Raw genomic sequence first — 23,522 nt, forward strand, 5'->3', positions numbered from 1 at the left:
TCCTCCAACTGTCGTTTTTATTACCCACTCATCCCTCCTGCTCTCTGCACCTCTCCTTCAAGACTTTTGATGGTTGTTGTAAAGTTTCAGGATTGGCTGGGACTGCCTTCTGCAGTGCTCAGGGCAAGGATACATAGCCACCTTGCTTTCTCCATCTCTTGACCAGATAAAACGCAAAGACTGGTCCCCTAACTTAGGAAACAGGAGGAAAGTAATGCAGCTATGGTGGTGCGCGCCTTTAATTCCAGCACCTGAGGAGTAGGCCAGCCTGAGACTACATAGTGAATTCTAGGTGAGCCTGGGCTATATAGTGAGAGTCTACCTCAAAAAAAGAAAAAGAAAAAAAGATGGCTGAAGAGATGGCTTAGCAGTTAAGGCATTTGCCTGCAAAGCCAAAGGACCTTGGTTCAATTCCCCAGGACCCATGTAAGCCAGATGTGCAAGGTGGCACGTGCGTCTGGTGTTCGTTTGCAGCAGCTGGAGATCCTGGTGTGCCCATTGTCTCTCTCTCTCTGTCTGTCTCTCTCTCAATCTCTACCTCTTTCTCTCTCAAATAAATAAATAAGTGAATTTTTTTAAAAAAAGAAATATTCCCCCCACTGACTCTGACTTGTGTAAATACCCTACCAAAGAGAGGTTGAAAGGACAGGCACACACTTAAGGAGCTGGTACAATCCCACTAGCAAGTCAACAGCCTTGTCTCAAGATGGTCCGAGTCACACCCTGGGCATGGCATAAGGTTTCCTGACTGCCACAGCCAGTACAACTCCACATAGGGCATATTCATAAGCACCTATTCTGTTCCACATTAATAAAACATTTCTTCAAGCCAGTGATCAAAAATGTAAAAACCAACACATGAGAAAATTAAAAAAGAAAAAAATCAGTTCCCCTAGCAGATCCCAGTGTTAAAACAAAAATCTCTGATTAGTCATTAGTGGAACATCACATAGATACATATGCATAATTGGGGGAGGTAGCATTAGCCTTGTAATGACATTTGTTCTTAAGACAGAGAAATTCGCTCATCTTAACATCAGAACCCAACCAGCCCCCACATGTGTTCTGCATAAAAGGGTCCCACAGAGGCCAGGAATATGGTGACATGTGGTGCTCTTCAATTAGAATGTGAATACTACCCATGTCCTCCTTTTGCTAACTAGAATAAAGATATTCGTGTACACGGAGCCCAAGAGCGCAGGATACAGTCCCTCCTCACCCAGTGCAAGTCTCCCTGAGCCTCCCCTTCTGGTGTGTGAGAACAACCCCCTCCCAGGACCTGGCAGTCCTGGGGAACCATCCTGTGCCCCCTGGAGTCAAAAGGAAAAGAACCTAAAGGAGGGGCCATTCTCCAAAGGGAAACAAAGCCACCTAGAGAAACAAGGGAAAACTCTGGCCATGTGGAACATGCCAACAGGGTGACTGAGGACAGCCCTCTGGAAGGAAGTGGAGCTAATTGGACTTTTTATGCGCACACACACATGCCACCATCGCACATTCGAGAAACAGACCCAGGCTAAGCAGAGGCCTGATTTTAGCACTGTCGTGTAAAAACCAGACAGACAGGGATCCTCGCCTTTCTAGCAATACCCTGTCGCTAGCATCCTTGCCGATTTTAGCTATCCAAGAGGGCGTTCAGAGCGAAGAGGGAATGTGGAAAGTTCTCCAAAAAGTGCTAATTATAAAAACAACTTTGGAGCCGGGCATGGTAGCGCATGCCTTTCATCCCAGCACGCGGGGAGGCAGAGGTAGGAGGATCGCCATTAGTTCAACTCCACCCTGAGACTACATAGTGAGTTCCAGGTCAGCCTGGGCTAGAGCGAGAGCCTACCTCGAAAAACCAAAAAATAAAAATTAACTTTGGGCTGGTGAGATGACTTAACAGTTCACTTTCTGGAGAAACCTACAGGACCTGGGTTCAATTACCCAGTACTCACATAAGCCAGATGCACAAGGGGGCGCATGTGTCTGGAGTTCATTTGCAGTGGCTGGAGGCCCTGGTATGTCCCTTCTCTCTCTCTCCCTCTGCCTCTCTCTCTCAAACAAATTAATTAAACAAAAGATATTTTAGGGCTGAGGAGATGGCATAGGTGTTAGGGCACTTGCCTGAGAAGCCTAAGGACCCCAGCCCAACTTTCCAGGTCCTAAACCAGACACACAATGTGAAGCAAGTGTGAAGGAGGCATATGCCAACAAGGTGGCACATGTGTCTGGAGTTCGATTACAATACCTGGAAGCCCTGGCATACCAATTCTCTCCCCCGCCCTTGCTCTCAATCTCTCTCATAAAAAAATAAATATTTTTTTTAAATAAACATTTTTTAAAAGACAACTCCAAGAAAAATATTGAGTAGCCAGGAATCAGCACTTGTAAAAATTAACTGGTATTCTTTTTTTGTTGTTGTTGTTTATTTATTTGAGAGAGACAGAGGGGGACAGAAAGAGGCGGATAGAGAGACGGAGAGAGAATGGGCACGCCAGGGCCTCCAGCCATTGCAAACGAACTCCAGATGCATGTGCCCCCTTGTGCATCTGGCTAACGTGGGTCCTGGGGATTCGAGCATCGAGCCGGGGTCCTTAGGCTTCACAGGCAAGTGCTTAACCGCTAAGCCATCTCTCCAGCCCTTAACTGGTATTCTTGTAGAAATTTTTCTCCCTGTAATCTGGCCGCCCGGCTATGAGAGCATCAAGGTTGCAGTTGTCTACTTATTTAACATGATTTCGTGAGTGACCCAAAGGAGACATGCTGAGTGATGAGCAAGCATGAGGTCTCCTGGGCCTGGCCCAAGTCAGTGGCAGTGTAGCAAGCCTGGCCCAGGGCCAAAAGGATACCTGTCACACAGGAAGTCCCCCAGAGCAGCCACAGGCCCAAAGCTATGCGACTTCCCCACACAAAAGCCAGCCACCGACTTCCACAACTGACTTGCCATGACACCATATGGTCAGCAATATTGTCCTGGCTGCAACACGGAAGCCTGTCTTCGGGGTCCCCTGTGCCTCGCAGCTGTCAACCGGGAGCTATCTTATCATTACTTTCGCTGTTTTATTACTTTTCTGGGAATTCAAATCAGTGTAACCGCCGCTTGATGCGCCCGATGAAAAATGGAATCTCCCCACCCTCCTTCTTCAGCCTAATGAATTGCCTTTTTTTCCTTATCAAAGAATAATGAGCACCCAGCCACGTAATATTTATTCATGGAACAAAGGACGTAAGCTAGGGGCTGGCGGAGCAGAGGCAGCTCTGTGTGGGCAGAAGAAAAACTCGGGCATTTGGGTGAAGCCCCTTGCTCGCTCATCCTTGCTGACACGGGGTTCGATTCATAGGAGGATCCAAAGCTTTTGGTAACCCTCTTCTTCTCTGGGAGTCTTCATGTCACAGAATTCTCTAGCCAGTGATTACAGCCTGCTGTAGAGAAAGTCAATAACCAAAGGTAACTTTCTGACTGATGGCACTTCATGAAGGAATGCTCAGAAGCTGCCTTTCTCGGGAAAATTCCCCTCAAAACCTTCCTCTTCTCTCTCTGAGGCAGGATAGCAGAACCCTCACTCCCCCTTCCCCAGAATGTTCTCCCAAATACTTTCCAACCCTTTCTCTCTGTGGTATCATGACCCCCATTGTTGGTAAGCTCTTGATTTGGCTCAGCAAAAAGAAGCTAGAGAGAAACAGCAGACAGGGCTGGGGAGGCGGCTCAGTAGCTAAAGGCACTTGCTTGCAAAGCCTGTCAGCCAGGGTTCTATCCCCCAGCACCCAGAGCCCACAGTGGAGTTTATGTGCAGCAGTTAAGAGGTTAAGAATCCTGGGGATAAGCCAGGTGTGGTGGCACACACCTTTAATCCCAGCCCTCAGGAGGCAGGCAGAGGTAGGAGGATCGCTGTGAGTTTGAGTCCATCCTGAGAATCCATAGTGAATTCCAGGTCAGCCTGAACTAGAGTGAGACCGTGCCTCAAAAACAAACAAACAAAGAAAAAAGAATCCTGGAGGTGCCTATGCTTGCTTGCTCACTTGCGCGTGCGCTCTCTCTCTCTCTCTCTCAAGTAAATGAATGAATGAATAAATAAATAAAATGTTTAAGAAAAAAAAGAAAAACTGAAGACAGTGAACAGAGCCTTACTTACCTCCAAATGACATGAATTGTTTACCTTCCCACTTTTTGCCTTAATTGATCTCATGCTTTTTCTACAAAAATTTCTTGTTAATCCAGAAAAGAGAAACAATAGTAGGAAATCCCAACTCATTCTCAAGCTCTCTTTTCACAGACAGTGAGACCTTTTACCCTTCGCAGAAGACCCCCAAAGGGGGAGGCAAGAGGAAGCCACTACCAGGACTGTCAGGTTTCTTGAATGCTCCTTCCTTACCTGTTTGAGCCACCAAGGTAAAAGGAAAACTGTTCTTTATTTTCATACTTTACTTATGTATTTGAGAGAGAGGAGTAAGGGGGAGAGGGGGCAGGCACGCCGTGGCCTCTAGCCATGGTTTACATGCTTGCCTATGAAGCCTAAGGGCTCAGGTTCAATTCCCCAGTACACATGTAAGCCAGATGCACAAGGTGGTGCATGCATCTGGTGTTTGCTTGTCGTGGCTTGAGGCCCTGTCGCCCCTCCCTCCCTCCCTCCCTCCCTCCCTTCCTTCCTTCCTTCCTTCCTTCCTTCCTTCTTCCCTCCCTTCACCCCCCCCTCTCTCTCTTTCTCTCTTTCTCTCTTTCTTTCTTTCTTTCTTTCTTTCTTTCTTTCTTTCTTTCTTTCTTTCTTTCTTTCTCTGTTGGTATCGCTCTTCTTGCAAATAAACAAATAATTTTTTTAAAAAATCAAGCCACTCAGGAGGCAGAGACAGAAGGACTGCTGTGAGTTAGAGGCCACCCTGAGAGTACATAGTGAATTCCAGGTCAGCCTGGGCTAGAGCAAGACCCTGCCCCATAACAACAAAAACAAAAACAAAACACAAAGTTAGCTACTTCTGGTAACCTGACCTTCTCATAAGACTGTGATTTTGGGTGTTTTTTTTTTTTGGTTTTTTTTTTTTTTTTTTGGTTTTTCGAGGTAGGGTCTCACTCTGGTTCAGGCTGACCTGGAATTTACCATGGAGTCTCATGGTGGCCTCGAACTCATAGCAATCCTCCTTCCTCTGCCTCCCGAGTGCTGGGATTAAAGGCGTGTGCCACCACGCCCAGCTAAGACTGTGATTTTTAACACTAAAGAGCTTCTGCCACAGATCCTTGTCCCCAAGCACAGCAGCAGATCCTTTCCTGAAGCAAGCCCCCAGCCTCTCCCTAAGTCTCATTCCCGGGAGTAAGTTACAGGTAAGTATCTCTCTTCTCAAATGAATCACTCTTCGGTGGGTCATAATGGCACAGGTTACAAGAGGTGGAAGAAAACAAGTGAGGTACGCACTGCGCTGTGGGAGGATAGACAGGCATAAATAATTATTGAAAGAATCTCATCTCTCTGTGAATAGAGGAATGGAGATGGTTGGAGAAGCAGATACACTTGCCATAGGCAGCCAAATCCCCTTTCCTTTCCACATAGGGTGGATGCCACCCCCACAAGCCGATGCCAAACACTCCTACACCATCCCTGGAATAGAGGCCAGCCAAGGTCTCAGGTTTGCAATCTGGTGACACTCCGGACTCCAGACGGACTCAAAGGCTACCAAACCAGTGACACAAACAGCCGGAGCCTCGGGAGGGAAACAGGGCAGGGTTCTCACATGCACACACCAGCTCACTGGAAACAACTGTCTGACATTTTTGAGCTTTCTAATTCCAATCTCAACTACAAGTCAAAAAAAGCCCCTGAATGATTCCTACCAGACCTTTAAATCTAAGAACATCAGGGCACAGTGGCACACACCTTTAATCCCAGCACTCGGGAGGTAGAGGTAGGAGGATTGTTGTGAGTTCGAGGCCAGCCTGAGACCATGTAGTGAATTCCAGGTCAGCATGGGCTAGAGTGTGAACCTACTTCAAAAAATGAAAAAGAAGAAGAAGAAGAGAAAGAAAGAGAAGAAAAAGAAATCTAAGAGCAGGATCCAACATTAAAAACACAATGTGTTCTCTGTTTGAATTTCAATAGACAGGGTGCCAGGTAACCCTGAGCATAACTGTCACCCCGTCACCCTCATCATCGCCTTTTCATCGACTTCCCTGACATACAACTTGCCAAAAATATTTTTGAGTACAAAAATGGTTTCTGAGAAGAGAGACTATGATTTCTACCCATTCGCTTTCACGATAAACTCTTCCAAATATTCCTTCTGTACGTTCTAAGGAGAAGGCAGCAGGAAATCCCAACCCAAACATCATTGTTTGCATGCTTGGTGAGAGAAAGTGAACATGTCTTTACAAATTCAATAGCAGCTGCAAACCACGTAGGAATTCCTAGTTGAACTACAGCATACATTTTCATCATTTAGCCACAACAAACTTCTAAAATGACAAAGTTGCCTCATCATAGAAACCACCTCTGCTTAACGAACCTTCCAGGAATCAGGAGGTAAAGGGTGATTTCTGACAGCCATCTGCACACACCACAGTGAGGTGAGGAAGTGCCTGACTTGATTAAAGGTAAGCAAGACCTGGGTGCTTGCAAGGCCTCCTGGAGGATAGTATACACGGCCCACCCAGAGGCCTTGGATAGGGCTAAGAATGCCACAGGGGATCTGAATTGAAGATTTAAAAAAAATGCAAAACAGGGCTGGAGAGATGGCTTAGTGGTTGAGGCTCTGGCATTGGAAGCCTAAGGACCCAGGTTCAATTCCTCAGTACCCACATAAGTCAGATGCACATGGAAGTACACGTATCTGGAGTTTGTTTGCAGTGGCTGGATGCCCTGGTATAACATCTCTCTCCCTCTCTTTCTCTTTCTCACTCAAGTAAATAAACAAATAAAAGTTAAAAAAACAAAACAAAACACTGCAGTACAAGAAAACAATGGACCCAGAAATACCAAAAATCAACAACAACAAAGGAAGGCACATGCCTCAGGTGGGTGGAAGAAGAGAGATGCTAAATTAAGCAGTTAGAAGGGCAGAAGCAAGAATTGTTACTGCCTGACCAGAGCAGCGACTCCAAGCCTCTCTTCCTTTTTAGAATATTGGGTGGCTGAGGCTCACAATAAGGGGAGAAGCATTTTTTTATATATATACACAACCAACTGCTATTTAAGCTGCCAAAACAGAAGAAATGTAGCTGTCCTTAGGACATAGTCCTTTCCGTCAACCTGTACTGAGTACGTGAACTTAGCTGGCCAGAGATTTTGGCATTATGATGCTATGTTACTAGGATAGAGATCAAAAAGTGGCCAGGGCCACAGTGGCTGAGCCTGTAATCCTGGTTCTAGGGAGGAGAAGACAGAACACCACCAGGTGGGTGGTCTGGCTGAATCGGTGTGTCCTGGGTCCAGTGAGAGACCCTGTCCAAAAAAGTAATAAAATGAAAGAACAGGGCTGGGGAGATGGCTTAGTGGTTAGGACACATGCCTGGGAAGCCTAAGGACCCAGGTTCAATTTCCCCAGACCCACATAAACCAGATGCACAAGAGGGCGCATGCATCTGGGGTTCGTTTGCAGTGGCTGGAGCCCTGGCGCGCCCATTCTCTCTCTCTCTCTCTCTCTCTCTCTTTCTCTCCTACCTCTTTCTCTCTCTGTCGCTGTCAAAAAATAAATAAAAAAAAAATTTAAAGAGAGAGAGAATATTGAAACTGAAATATAATGCCTAGTTTACTGGAATTACTTGGAAGAGAAAGTATAAAGCATGGGTCCCTGATCACCTACCTAACACCCTTGGTTTACTTCTCTGGTCCACCTGGCTGCCACCCACACCCTGTGCAAGGTTATAGGTCCTAGTGTCACTGTGACACACCCAAGTGGTAATAAAGAAGATGGGCCGGGCGTGGTGGCGCACACCTTTAATCCCAGCATGTGGGAGACAGAGGTAGAGGCATCGCCATGAATTCAAGGCCACCCGAGACTCCATAGTGAATTCCATCTCAGCCTGCGCTAGAGTGAAACCCTACCTCAAAAAAAAAAAAAAAAAAAAAAGGAGGAGGAGGAAGAGGAGGAGGAGGGAAAGGGAGGGACACAAGGCTAGAGGTATCTGAGCCTGGGAGACAGCAAAGCTGGGTTCATGGCAGGGAGAGACACTCTGTGCATTTGGTATTACGTGGGTACTTGAGAAACTCGGGTCGTTAGGTTTTGCAGGCAAAGGCTTAGCTGCTGAGCCACATACCTAAGTCTGCCCCAAGCCAATCTTGTGCCCCAAAGACAAGTCTAGGGGCCAAGACCTGCCTCTTGGGAGAACATGGCTATCTGGAAAAATGTGCCTGCCAGGACGCGTTTTCCAAGAGGGAATCCCACAGGTAATTCAGAGGAGGCAGAACGTCACAGTAGCCAAGAGCACCTCCCAACCATTGTAGAAATTCAGATGATCACTGTTGTGGGCTTCATGCACAGAAGCTGTCTGGCTAAAGGCACATCAAACGAACCAAGAGCTCTAAAAGGGCCCTGGTGGGGCCACTTCAGCACCTGTGAGTAATGCAAAGTGGTAGGGTTTCTCTCTATCTAAACACACGTCAGGAGGGGATTGTCAGGCAAGTCCATTTTGAGGTATTTTCTACAGTTAGCAGGTCAGAAGGTGATTATTACCATGTTACACAGATGACTGGATTAGTCAGCGTAATTGAACCCATGTAGGAAGTGGCAAGTCACAGAACTGAGGTTTTTGACAGCCACTGGGATACACACCCGAGGACATTCCAGGACTTCATGGCCCACGGAGACACGGCTCAACTACACCACCACACAAGCATGCCAGGACACACACTTTGAAAAGGCAAAGAGGGCTGATACCAGTTTGGGGAAGGGAATGAGTTCCCCACTTTGAGTGCATAAGCACCCTCTCTAGGACCGGCTGGGAAGGAGAAGCATCGCCATGGCTGTGGGGTGTGCTATACTGGCTGATGACCTCTGAAGATTGCCATTAGCGTTCTGAAGGGATCAGGCTATACCTTAATGGTAGAACATTTGCCTCTTCTGCAGAAGGTCCAGGGTTCAATCCCCAGCCCAGCAAGAAATAAAAACCTAAAGGTTTATACAACACTAATTATTTTTTGAGTACTGCTTTGTTCTTATACTGTATTATTTCTGAACAGATACAGTTATCACTGGTCCTAAGTGGACTAGACTATAAGTTATATAGCAAACCACAGTAGGTTAAGAGACTTTTTCTACCAGCTATTTATTTTCTGCTTATAGTATTGTATAGAAAGAATGTGACATATGTGTAACAGAAATTCTCATGTATTATCCATACACAAAGGATATATGGATAAGGAGGTTGAAGCACTTATTTAATAAAAAATGAGGGGCTGGAGAGATGGCTCAGCAGCTAAGCCATTGCCTGCAAAACCTAACGACCCAAGTTTCTCAAGTACCCACGTAAAACCAAATGCACAGTGGACTTCATTTGCAACAGCTGCAAGCCCTGGTATGCCCATTCCCTCTATTTCTCTGTCTCTCTTTTTCTTTGTGCTTGCAAATAAATACATAAATATTTTAAAAATGAGAAGCTAACGTAAGTATCCATCCATATGGTTTCTTTCACTATGTCATGGGAGAATTCACAAAAGTTAAGACAAAGAGCTGAGGATTCACATGCATCAATTGAGGTATTCTGCAACTATGAATACAGTTCAGCTGGGAGAGGGCTTGCCTAGCCCTTGGTTCGGTTCCCTCTACCCTGTACACTGAGTGTGGTAGTACATGGCTGCAATCCCAGCATTGGAAAAGTAGAGAAGGCAGGAGGATCAGAAGTTCAAGATCATACTCCACTATATAGCAAGTCCAAGGCCAGCCGATCAGAGCCAGGGATACAGCTCAGTGATACAGTACCTACAGGGCTTTCTGAAGGCCCTGGGTTCAAGTCTGCAGCACCTCAAAAGGAAATAAAAAAAATACTTTAATGGAAAATTGTTTATTTTAGAATAATATATGTAATATAATTCTATTCATGTAAAAAAAATCTATTACATGGTTAGATGCAATGGAAGATCAGGAGACAGATCGAAGAAGGAGAATGGCTTTGAGGGGAGGAAATTCAGTCACTTATCCTATTTACCTTTAGTTAGCTATTTATTCAACAGAGTTCTTTCTATATATACGCATGTCTTTTGGAGTAAAAAAAAAAAACACAAAACATAAAGACAAATGAAGAGATAAAGCCTTTGTCTTCTCCAACATTCCAGACAACTGTAAAACTTTTTCTGGAATGTTGCCACTCATCTAGGGAGCCCATTGCATCTCAGAACAACTTTAATTTTCATAACACTGGTTATAAATGCATATATTCAAGAAATGGCTTAGTGGTTAAGGCCCTTGCCTGCAAAGCCAAAGGACCCAAGTTCGAGTCCCCAGTACCCCCGTAAACCAGATGCACAAGGTGGTGCATGCATGTGAAGTTTGTTTGCGGCAGCTGAAGACCCTGCCACACCCATTCTCTCTCTCATTAAAAATAATAATAATAATATATATATATATAATTGCACCAAAACGTGGCTTCTGTTAACCGCCAACCTCTGATCCCAAAGTGATCCCTTTGAGGCCTGAAAGAGCAGATCTAATCCTTTCTTCACATGACAGCCCTTCAAATATTTTCAGAAAGCAGTTCTATCAGCCTGGTCTACCATACTAAACACCTTCAGGTGTCCCCGCTGATCTTCATGTGATGTGGTTTCCAGCCCCTACACGTCCCCTCTTACTTCTTGCTAAATGTTCTCCTTCAGGTCAAATTTTCTGTTACAAGCCTCATGTCAGGTCACAATCACAGTGTTCCAAGTGACCTGCAGTTCCAAAAAGAGGAAGAGGAGGAGGAGGAAAACGAAATTCATCTATAGCATGTTAAACAACCATGCCCTCACCTGTTCTCCACCATGCCAGAGGATCTTTCCCTGAAAAGTGAGTGTTTGCAAAAGTATGGAATCGAGCAGGGTGTGGTGACTCACATCTGTAAGCCAGCAGGTGGAAGGCAGGAAGATCAGGAGCTCAGGCTGCATGGTTAACTAGTCCAAGGTTACAAGTCCTCAGCTACATGTTGAGCGGGAGTCTAGCTTGAACTACATGTGTGAGAGAGACAGACATAAACAGAGAAAGGAAAAGGTGGAAAGGAGAGGAAAGAAAAGAGGGGAAAAGTCTGGGCATGGTCCCAGCTCTCGGGAGGCAGAGGTAGGAGGATCACTGTGAGTTCAAGGCCAGCCTGAGACTACATAGTAAATTCCAGGTCAGCTTGGGCTAGACTGAGACCCTACCAAGAAAGAAAGAAAGAAAGAAAAAAAAAAGAAAAAAAAGGAAGGAAGGAAGGAAGGAAGGAAGGAAGGAAGGAAGGAGGGAGGGAGGGAGGAAGGAAGGAAGGAAGGAAGGAAGGAAGGAAGGAAGGAAGGAAGGAAGGAAGGAAGGAAGGGAGGAAAGAAAGAAAGAAAGAAAGAAAGAAAGAAAGAAAGAAAGAAAGAAGGAAAGAAAGAAGGAAAGAAGGAAGGAAGGAAGGAAGGAAGGAAGGAAGGAAGGAAAGAAAGAAAGGAAAGAAAGAAAGAAAGAAAGAAAGAAAGAAAGAAAGAAAGAAAGAAAGAAAGGGAGAGAGAGAAAGGAAAAAGGAAATGGGAAAAGAAACACAGGAGGAATGGAAAGAAGAGAAAAGAAAGACAAAGGAAGAGAAGAACTTAGTGACAGAAAGCAACACTTGCAGGAAGAGATAAAGTACTTAACACCCTAAGGGGTTCCTAAATGTTAGTTTATTGTTTCCCTGAACATCACTTCTTGAAGTTCCTCTGATGTACGCCTGTGCCCAGCTGTCCCCGAGGAGGACAAGGATGAGCCTTGCCACGGATTCCCCGGTGGCGCGCACACACTGCAGTGGCCCACTCACCGCGGCTGCATCAGCTCTTGGCTTGTGCAGGAATGACATAAATCTCTCGTGGCTCTGCGTGCAGCCTGCATCTGGGCAGGAGGCAACAAGGTGAAATCACGGTCCTTGGTGAAAACATGGCTGACCTGGTGTGCACAGCTGACTCTCGCCACCCTGACTCGTTTGTCTTCAATGATCATGCCAGGAGATGAGAATAAAGACAACCTGGACTTAGAACAGGCAAGAAAGCAGTGCCAACAATCCTGAAATGCAATGCCACAGACTCCCCAGCCAGCTAGGACCACGGTGAAATGCAACCAGCTGCGGCTAAATGCTTCCTGCCACTGCACAGTGCCGCCTGACAGCTCGTCCACCTCTCAGGTCTGCAGGTATTAATAAGTATGTTCCCAGAAAACATCCAGGGAAGGTCCTCGGTTAAAGCAGGAATTCACAACTCCAGCAGTAATGACATTCTGGACCAACTGAGTGCTTGATTGTAGGAACTTTGAAAGACACTTAAAGACATGCCTGTATTCTATAGGCATCTATGTCTCCCCTAGGTCGTGACAGGCAAAATTGTGAGATGAGATGGGAGGTTCAATTCCAGTTCTGCAAAAACTGAAAGGTCAGGGGCTGGAGAGATGGCTCAGCAATTAAGGTGCTTGCTGGCAAAGCCTAATGACCTGGGTTCAATTCCCCAGCACCCACGTCGAGCAAGATGTACAATGTGGCGCGTGCATCTGGAGTTTGTTTGCAGTGACCAGAGGCCCTGGTGTGCCCATTCTCTCCCTCTCTCTCCCTTTCCCCTGCCCTCTCTCTCCTTGAAAATAAATACGTAAAAATATTTTTTTAAAACAATGGTCAAACTTTCTTGAAGTGGGGGTAAAATCTCTACCAGTAAGAATTAGAGATCCCATTCAAAGAACAAAACTGAAGAGAGCATAGAAATATTTGTAAGCCCCCTTCTTCTTTTTTTTTAATTTTTTTTTTTATTTATTTGATAGCGATAGACACAGAGAGAAAGACAGATAGAGGGAGAGAGAGGATGGGCGCGCCAGGGCTTCCAGCCACTGAAAACGAACTCCAGATGCGTGCGCCCCCTTGTGCATCTGGCTAACGTGGGACCTGGGGAACTGAGCCTCGAACCGGGGTCCTTAGGCTTCACAGGCAAGCGCTTAACCACTAAGCCATCTCTCCAGCGCCCCCTTCTTCTTTTTTGCAACTATCAGCAATATAACCATTAACTTTAAAAATATGTATTGGAGTTTCAGAGAAGTCTGCAAGTACAGAACAAGCTACTAAACAGCATACTTGGGGCTGAGGAGATGGCTCAGTGGGTAAAGTGCTTGCTGCAAAAGCGTGAGGACATGAGTTCGGACACCCAGCACCTACTTAACATGCCAAGTGTGACTGTGGTAGTTTGAATCAAATGCCCCCCCCGTAAACTCAGAGTGATTTGAAGGCTTAGTCCCCAGCTGACAGTAATTTGGGAGGTGGCACCTTGCTGGAGGAGGCGTGTTGTTTGGGGGCAGGCTTCTGGGGTGTTACAGGCAGCTCCCCTTGCCAGAACCGACTCACTTTCCTGTTGTCCACCTGCTGTGGCCGAGGTGACGTCCAGCCTCTGCTCATGCCATGTTTTCCTTTGCCATCATGAAGCCTCCCATCAAGTCTACAGGCCAAAATGAAACCCTTCCTCCCGCCAGCTTCTTTGGGTAAGTGCTTCCGCTACCGTGGTGTACACCACTGATCCCAGCGCTGGAGAGAAGATGGAATGTCTGGGGCTCACTGGCCAGGATTCCAGCCAAATCAATGAGAGACCCTATCTCAAAGAAGCAGGTAGAGCAGGATGGAGGAAGACGTCCTGACACCAACCCTGGCCTTCACACCTGCACACACGTGTGTGCCCAGACACTACAAACATAAACACACACCAGGAAACACACCATACCCACGCACTCACAACAATAACAAAATAAAGAATACTTTACCTTTGTTAACACCAGTCTACTCCCCCAGGATATTGCTTATCCCAAGGGAGCAAGACCAATCATCTCTCCTCTGTCTACATCCCCCATGCCATCCATTCCCCTTATGCTTCTAAATGTTCGTCCATATCCTTTGGCATGGCTAACCTTCCCACTAGCTGCTTATAGCTCTTAACTGGGACAGTCCCTTTGGATGCACTCACAATCGCTGTGTGACTTTCAGCATCTAGGAAATAATCAAATACAGGAAAGCTAACAGACCCCTGTGAGAATGAGGGCCCAGAGCAGAGCTGATCTTCAGAGCTGGTATGATCCTTCCAAGTCATAAGTACAACTAGGTTGAGGCTAGAAAAAGACACACACAGTGTTCTAGCCTGGTCTTTGGAAGCATGTGGGCAGGTGGTGGGGAGCGGGGTGGAGGCAGACATGGTGGAGAGAAGGAGAAACACCCCCACATCCTCACCACGTCACAGGCGGAAGTGAAGACTAACATTATGGGGGACACTAGAGGGCCCACAAACATGAAACATTACACAACCAGATTCTAACACCAAGGTCGACTTATAAAGGATTAGAAAGGCTGGAAGCCGTTAGTTAAAATTTAAACATTTCATTGACATTTTCTATCATCGTTAGGACATTGTTGAAGGGGATGAATGTCAGTTATTAGTACTTGAAAAGATTCTATTTCCACATAAGGTCATTTCCAGCCAATAGGAGGCCCAATGTAATTAAAAGGAGGCGCCTAAATGAGTCCCAAAGAGTCGCTTTCCTTATATCATGGGAAATACTTCAAGACTTCTGAGATTTTTATTAAATTCTCTAAGAACAGTAAGACTGTCTTTAAAAAAAAGCCTTATTAGTAATTTCCTTTGCATGTATGTGTATACGTGACCCTAAAAGAAACAAATACAGAATTTCTTGCTCAAATAGAGAAAGGAACTCAAAGACCTCTCCATTGTTTATCAGATGGCATAACCAAGTAGCCTTAAAGAAAATAAAGATAAAGGCTGGAGAGATAACTTAGAAGTTAAGGTGCTTACCTGTGAAGCTTAAGGACTCACGTTTGGATTCCCCAGTACATATGTAAGGCAGATACACAAGGTGGTGCATGCATTTGGAGTTCACTGGCAGTGGCTGGAGGCCCACGATCACCCATTCTTTCTCTGTCTCTATCTGCCCATTTCTCTCTTTTGCTCTCAAATAAGTAAATAAAGTATAAAAAGATTTTTTTAACCTATAAAGAGTACACATTGTCAAGGTTTGGAATGGAAATTAAAATTAGCAATAAAAACTTCTGTGAGGAACTAGAAGCTGTGTACCAATACTACTCAATAGGTGAAATTTAAAATTCAGTCTATGTGGTGTGGTTTGTGCTAAGAAAGAGTAAACAATGTGTAAAAGCAAATCCACACTAAATACAAAATATCTCTTCCTGTGTGTGTGTGTGTGTGTGTGTGCGTGAGCGCACACGCATGCATAGTATGCGGGTGTACATATGTTAATAGTTTGGGTGTCCATGTGTGTGCATGGAGACCCGGGGCCAATGTTGAATAACTCTATTACTCACCACCTTATGTATTGTGACAATTCTTGCTGAGCCCAGAGCTCACCAAATCAGCTAGGCTAACTTGACGGCTTCTCCTGAGTACCTCACCCGTTTCTGCTCCCCAAGTGCTGGGATTACGTGTGTGCACAACCATGCCTAATTCTTCCAGGGATGCTGGGGATCCAATCCCCAAGCTTCCATAGTAAGCACTTTACCACCAGCCCCCGCCCCCCCCCAGATGGTATCTTCTCCAACTGTCTCAGGAGTTATAAGACCCAGAGAACTAAAATTAAAAGTTTCCTCTTCTTATTACTTCTTCCTAGTTCATGATAAAAGCGCTTTAGTATCAGGGAGATACCAAAAGGCCAAGCACAGGAGGGAAGAGAAAACCAAAACAAATGGCTACAAGATCTGAGAACTCAATCATCGGCTTTGGAATACTAGAGAGAGAGATGGAAAGCTATGTGAGAGACTTAAAAGGCAGATATGAAAATCTTGAGATGAGTTTTAAATATGTTTCTCTTTATAAGAGCTGGGTGTCTGATTGATTGATTTCACACTTCTCTATGATGGATAATGTTGAAAAAGACAAGACTTGAGCCATCCTCTAAGCTCACAGCACAAAAATGTTAATGAACAAACACAGAATGCTCATCAACCACATAACATTCCATAAGTGGCATTTGATAAAAACTGAAGTGTTTCAAATGTGTCCAAGAAATCACTATGTGACATGCAAAATGGTCTTATTACACTGGAGGTTTCCTGTGCGTGTGTGGGGTGGGGGAGGGTACACATGGTCATTCTTATCCCAACCAAATAAATATAAGACTGTCTGGTAAGCAATCTAGTAGTGAACTGCTGTCCTCACAAAATTAGGTAGAAAATAACCTATGTAAGTATACTTTAACGCCAAGATCCTAACCCTTCTTACAGAAACTAACTGCTGATCAGTACTACTTATTTCTCTCATATTAGGTGGAGAAAACCGGCAGAAGAATCTAAAACGTTTGCTCTCCCAATTCTAAAGACTGTCTGCGTGAGAACTCAGCCTTCCCTAGAAAGGAACTCGGCCTGATTCCCATGCTGTAAATCAAGATTAATGATTAACTAACTATACTACTTTCCTGAAGGCCTCCGAATCTAAATAAAATGCACAGCCACCATAGAACATAACAGAATTTATACATATTACAGCTTGGGAAAAATACTTCCTGCAATTTAAAAGAAAAAAAAACCTGCAGATTCTGTGAAGGACAAAGAAAAAGGAACACTCACAAACGTTTTCACAAACTTACGGGACACTATGCCGGGCTCTGGGAAGATTTGCAAAGATTGTCCCCTCATTCAAGATAGCTGTAGGACTAGTTAAGCCCAAGGAAAGAGTATCTTAGGTAAGACTGACAAACTGCCAAAAAACCTGGGTAGGGAGCCACTAAATTACTTTCAATAGGATTAAAAAAAAAAAAAAAAAAAAAGTAAACCAGATTCATTAACAAGGAAGTTCAGTATCGTCTACTATGTTGACATTGCTTGGAAGTATTCCAGGAAGGGATGAGAACATTCTAGATGGGCTGTAGTTATTCTAACACTCAGTCATTTATACTTGTATTATCAAACGAATTTTACGTGATACTCTTGGGAGCAAGGGTCCCAGTGATTCATGCAGCCCATAACACTGTCTATAAGTTAAGCGTAGTCTGACGGTGGTGATGCCATGAATGAATGGGTCAGGTAAACAGTAAGGGTCTTCACCAAGGTAAGACTCCCATCATTTTAAAATCAGAAACACTGCTACTTTTGTTTTTAAGGGAGGGTCCCCCTCTACCCCAGGCTGACCTTATACACACTCTGCAGTCCCACGCTTGCTTCCAACTCATGATGACCCTCCTACCTCAGTGTCCCTAACGCAGGGACTAAAGGTGTACACCGTGCTTTTTAAGGTGCCTGAGTGATTTCACTCCTGTCAACTCAATCTATGGGCTTGAAAACCAAAGGTTTTTGTTGTTGTTTTTTAATTTTTTGGTATATGTGTGTGTACAATATATGTGATATGCATACAGTGTTTGCACGTGTGCATGCAGATGCCAGAGGAGAACTTGGGTATCACAAATCTTTTAGCTCATTTGCTTGTTTCCTTAGAATCTTTCTCTCAATCTACAGCTGCCATTATCACTGTTTTCTCCCCATGTTAACAGGCCTCAAAGACTCTCGGCTCCGCCCTCCCCCAGAAATGAGATTATAGATGTGTAAGGCCATGCCTAGCTGTTTATGTGGGGGAGGGGGGCTAGGGACTCAAATCTGGCAGTCTGGGACCCTCATGCCTAGTCAGCAAGAGCTTTACCTGCTCAACACTCAGACCAGCAGCAAAGTGTATCTTGTGTGTGTATGCGTGTGGATGGGTGTGCACGCGGGCACACGCACATTAAGGCCAAAGGATGACATCAAGTGTCTTTCCTAAATTGGTCTTCGCTTTAATTTGGTGACAGTCTCTTCCTGAACCTGGAGCTCACCAAATTGGCTAAACTAGCTAACTAGCAGGCTCCGGAGATACCTTGGTCTCCACCCCCCACCACTGGGATTATAGGCATGTGTCACCATGCCCAGCCTTTACCAGGGGGTAGGGGATGCAAAGCCAGGTCCTAATGTCTGCACAGTTTACCCACTGAGCCATCTCCCCAATTCCTCAAAGAATTAAAACTGGAACCAGGATCTTTGTTCTGAGTGCTGCAAATGAACAACACATCTTGCTACCATAAATAATTAAAATGATTTTTTGGAAAAAGGTATCTTTTTCCATTGAGGTTCCTAAGTGAAATAGTGCTAACTGACAAGTCTTTGGGAGTGTGGGGGGAGGGGGCGGGCTTCTGTAGGAAGTGGTAGTGGTTGAAGTCCAGATGGGAGGTCATCTGACCACACGTCTAGAAAGAACTGGGCACTCAAGGCAAGGCAGCTTTCAAAACTATGTGCTGCCCACTCTTACTTACTGGGGGATCCAGAGAACCCACAGCAGCCTCAAACAGATGTCTAGTTCTCCTCCCTTCCTCCCCCTTCTCTCTGCTTTCTGTTTGCTAGTTTGGGATTGTTTGTTTTTCATGCCTCTGCCTGTAAATGAGTAAGATAGGAAAACAAATCAAAAACGGCAAAGCCCTCATTAGATGGTCCTCTTAACCCAAGCCAGGCAGCAAGAGAATGAATCGATAGTTAGTACTCTGGACATATTGGCCCTGAGAAGGTAAACAATGGCAATAAACCAGGAAAGAGCCCTCTTCCCCTTCATTTTTATCATCACTGTTATTGTTCGGCTCTGGTTCATCATCGTTTTTCTTTAGGGCTTTCCAAACAGAAAGTCCAATCTGAGAACGAAATTTAATTGTTCCATGCCTGCCTCACCGGAGGACCACTATAATCCAGCAGTCAATTCAGGAAAATGAAGATCAACATTTTCTTTGTAACCTGTCTTTAAGATCTTGATCTCACACATGGGCCAAGCTAAAGCACTCTTCCATTTCAGTGGCTGATGTGAACTCTTACATTAATTACTTTAAGGACAAATATAACTCAAACAGGACGGTGTTAATTTTTCTTTCTGTACACAGAATCTACACACCACTGAGGCTGAAGGCTGTTTTCATTGCTTCCATCACGCTCGCTGACATCAGTGGGAGATGCATAGGTTAGACAGTGGTAGTTAGAGTAAATAACACTATTCGGTACGTGGCTTTGGTGTTTCTGTATGTCTATGGGTTCAACTATTGAAAATACACAGAAAATTTTGATTTTCGGACAATCGTGTTTCAAGTCTATTTGTTAAAGTTGCTAAACTAGGATGCATTGTGAGATTTATAACTGATGCCTTCATTTAGCTTTTCATGAAAAAGTAAGCTCTGGCTGGGGCTGGCTGTGTCCCAGGTAACAGCAGAATGCAGGTTTACTTCACCTGCGGGTGTCTTGCCACCCAGGCGCGCCCTCCTCCTTCCACACATGTAAGGGTAATAAGAACACAGTCCAAACACCAGAACCTTCAGGTTGACAACTCTTACTCCTTGCCACCGTCCAAAGCGACCCAGCACCGGGAACTAAGCTTTTGTTCCACAGTCGCTGAGATTTAATCTTGGATTTCAGGAACCCTTCCCTGCGCCTCCACAGACCTCCCCCCCCCCCAATCGATCCCCTAGGGTCCAGAGATGTTCCCTGAGATGTGAATAGAGGAGGGTCACGAAAAATCAAAGTCCCAATTCGATGCGATGCGTGTGCGCGCGTAGGGTGTGCACACGCGAACAGGGGCAAGGGGATGGGCAAGGATGAAACCTTCCACGCCTTTCCGCTTTCTAACCGCCTCGGGTTCTAGGAAGGCTCGGTGGAAGGCTGGAGCGGGGCGCGGTGGGGGGCGGGGGACGCGGAGACCTCGCGGACTTGGAGCGACATGGGTGCCGCAAGGGTCCCCAAGTCCCGCCCCGCCTCGGGGTGCCCTCAGGAAAGGCTACAGTGTTAGTTGTCAGTGGTTTTCGGCTTCCTGTTTGCAAGCGAGAACCCTCCCCGAGACTCCGGGACCGTCGTGCCTTCCTCCCACTGTGCCGGTGGCCGGGGAGGGGGCAGGGCCGCGGGCGCAGCGCCCCTCCCAGCCGGGCGGTCCCCGGGGCTGCGCAGGGCCGCCGGGCGGACAAAGCGCCTCCCGATCCCTCCTCCACGGCCGCGTTCCAAAAGGGAGGGGAGGGCGGACCGGAGGGGATGGACCGGGAGGAAGGGGAGAGAGGGAGGAGGGAGAAGGGAGGAGGAGGAGGAGGAGGAAGGCGCAGCCGGCAGGACCGGGCTGGAGCGCGCCGAGGAAGGAGGGAGGGAAGGAGAGAGGGCGGGCGGGGAGGAGGGGCCGCGTGGCCTCCGCGAGCCCGGAGGAGGGAAGGATTCCTGAAACCCAAGATAAACAAATTGTTCCTCTTCACGTGCGGGGTGGGGGGTGGGGGAAGCAAGCGCAGCGGCCTCCCCTCCCCCACGCCAGCTCTTTTGTCGCCAAGCGCCCCAGCTAAAGCCCTGGGCGACACTGCCACCCATTTCCCCCCACCCACCCGCCTCGATGCTCCCGAGACCCGCAACGTGAGCGGTGGGAGAAACCGCACACCGGGGAGGGCGGCCCGCGCCGCCGATGCGAGCGAGCGGGCGGGCGCGCTCCGTGCAGACTGTCACCAGCCCGCCGCGGCGAGCCCCTCGCCGCCGTGGGGGAGGGAGCGCAGACACCTTTCCCGAGCTTCCGGCCCCCCTCTTTCCCCTCACCATCCCCGCCCCGGGAGGAAAGCTGAAGAACCAGCGAGAGGAGATAAGAGAAAGGATTCCACCCTCGAGGTTAGGGGGTGGGAACGGCCCCTTCCTCCCGGAGAACTTAAGCCATTGGCTGCGCATCCTCCCGCGAACCCACCCACTCGGCCATTTAAGCCTCTTTCTCCTCCCTGGTCCCCTCCACTCCTCCGGGATCGTTAGGCGATCCCTCAAAGTTGGCGGAGAGCGAGTCCGAGAGGACCGGGAGAACGTCCCAAGTCCAGCGGCGGTAGCAGGGGCGGGGCGGGGCTCCGGGCCCCCTACGGACCCCGCGCCGCCGCTCCACCTGCCCGGCTCGTCGCGGGTCTGGAGCGGCGAGCGCAGCGCGCCCCGCATCCGCGCGCGCTCCCGCGAGCACCCGAGCGCGCGGAGCCGCCCCTAGCTCTCAGCGCACCCACTTTCAAAGTTCATTCACAAAACTCGCAGACTTTCTCAAGCCCAAAAGGCACTATAACTGGGGAGGAAGGAGGGGAGGGGCGAAAAGAAGGCACTCTCCCAGTTAAGGGGTGAGGGCCTGGTGCCCGCCCCAAAACTTGCGACTACATCAATTTTCTCCCAGCACCCGGCGGATGTGCAGAGATGGGTGGGCGAAAGGGGAACGATCTGGGGAGGCGCGCGACAGAAAGGCCGGAGGTTAATGTGGGGAGCAATGTTTCCACTCCGAGGATCACACGCTTTCCAATCGGTTTCTAAGAATGGGAGGAGGAAACTTTTTTCCAGCGCCTCTGACGCTCCCTCCTCCCCACGCAGTCGTGACTGGCAGTCTCCCCCTTCTCGCCCCCTCCTCCCCAAATCTGACAACCCTGACAGATTAACAGGTAGCGGCGGCGACGACAGCTTTTTCTTTTCTTTTTCTTTCCCTGAGAAAAAGTTGACGTTAACCCTTCGACTTCATCCCACCTCACCACCCCCCCTCCCCAGTGCAAATCAAAGACACCCCCCCCTCAGCACCCCCATGTAAGAAGCTCCGCGCGCCCCAAACCCGCCGCCAGTGCGCCCTCACCATGATCAGCGTGTGGTTCCTCTGCTCCGCCGAGGCAGCCTCCGCATCTTGTTGGGGTTTGCTGGGGTGCTGCTGCTGCTGCTGCTTGCCGCCGGCGCCGGCGCCCGATTTCTTGGCCCTCTGCTCCAGGGTCCGCTGGTACAGGCTCACGGTGTCCCGGCGCTCCAGCTCCAGCTGCTCCACCTGAGCCTGCTGATACCTGTTCTCGCAGTTGACGTGGTGCCGCCGGCAGCCCTCGATGCGCTGGCGGAGTCGCTCGACCACCGTGCTGTGCTTGGGGACGACGACCGAGCTGCCGCCCGGGCCCCCGGAGCCGCCGCCGCAGCCTCCGGCAGCGGGGTGATTGCTACTCGGAGCAGCGGGAGTACTATTGGGAGTATTATTCACACCGAGGCCGGCCCCGCCGAGGCTGCTGCTCAGGCTACTGTTGATGCAAATGCTACTGCCATTCGCGGCAGCGGCGGGGGCTGCGAAATCCCCCATCCTGCTCCCCGGGCACACTATTTTGGAAGAACTTTTTTTTTATCCACAGCCCCCCCCCCCCCTTATCAGCCTCCTCCTTGGGTCCAAGGATTAAAATAGTTTAAGTGGAACGCGGGGGAGACGCAAGCACATGGATGGAAACAGCGATCCCGACGGGGTGAAAAAATAAAAGGTGGGGGGGAGAAATTTTGGGGTGGGTTTTTTTCTTGTTTCCTTTTTTTTTTTCAAACTGTAAAGCTCGAAGGAGAAAAAAAAAAAAAGCAAGGGGGGGGGTGTTATCGGAATACCATCAGACACCTATCAACAAAAAGAATCACAACAAACTGAGCCGGCAGCAAATCGGGTTGCAACTCAAGGGGGAGATCCGGTCCTCGCCTGTCTCCTTGTTATAATCCATTATTTTCTAATAAATTCCACGAGATTTCCGGTGGTCGGCAAGCGTTTTCTCCCTAAGTGCCGAAAAAAAAGAAAACACCCCGTGTCCACACACACAACACAAGCATATGCCTCCGGTGCGGACACGCGCGACGCACACTCCCTCCACACCGCATCGGAAAACGGCAAGCTTGGTTGGTGCAATTTTCCTTCCAGCACAAAAAAAGAAAAAGGGAAAAGAAAAAAAAAAAAGGAAGAAAAAGAAAAAATAAGGGGGGAGAGAGAGAGAGAGAGAGAGGAAAAAAAAAAGTTTTGGTGTTTATGCCGCCCCGTGTTCTCAAAAGTACTTGGGCTGCTGAGTTGTATTTCACAGGAACCTAGATCATCGAATAATCATCCTCGGGCTGGGGGCAAGTCAACAAACACATGGAACAGCCCAGGCGAGTGCAAAAGTAGATCGCCGAAGTCCTCGGGCGAAAGCAACGCCGCCGCCGCGCGGAGAGCAGCGCCTCGCGCTCCGCCCGGGCTGCAGCCGCCGCCGCCGCCGCCGCCACCATCACAATGATCAACTGCTCGCCGCCGCCGCCGCCGCCGCCTCCTCGCGCTCCTCCACCTCCTCCTCCTCCTCCATGCCAGCGGAGTGATATCAGGACGCGCGAGCTCAGTAAACACGGCAGCGGCGACGGCTGCTGCGGCTGCTGCTGCTGCTGCTGCTGGAGGCCGGGAGCCGAGCCCGGGGACCCGGCGCAAAACCCGGCCCGGACTCTCTCCCCGGGCAGGAACCGGGGCGCGGCATCCCTGTGGGTCCCGCCTCCTCCCGGCTCTTCCTCGCCCTCCTCCCGGCCCGCTCCTCCCACTCTCCCCCCCCCCACCCAACCTCTCCAGCTACTACTAACCCCAGGCCTCCAGAACCAGAGCAAAGAAAGA

General features: G+C 48.0%; 1 protein-coding gene across 1 annotated transcript in view; it reads right to left on the bottom strand.

Moving 5' to 3' along the window:
* Maml3 (mastermind like transcriptional coactivator 3) overlaps positions 1-23,084 on the bottom strand; it is a 529,529-nt gene extending 506,445 nt beyond the window's left edge. The window contains exon 1 of the mRNA XM_004655829.2: positions 21,738-23,084. Within this exon, the coding sequence (XP_004655886.1) occupies positions 21,738-22,220 (483 nt within the window). The 5' untranslated portion in view covers positions 22,221-23,084. The remainder of the gene's footprint in view (positions 1-21,737) is intronic.
* Between the last annotated feature and the right edge of the window lie 438 nt (positions 23,085-23,522).

The sequence above is a fragment of the Jaculus jaculus genome, chromosome 12 (genome assembly GCF_020740685.1).
Source record: "Jaculus jaculus isolate mJacJac1 chromosome 12, mJacJac1.mat.Y.cur, whole genome shotgun sequence".
NCBI lineage: Eukaryota > Metazoa > Chordata > Mammalia > Rodentia > Dipodidae > Jaculus > Jaculus jaculus.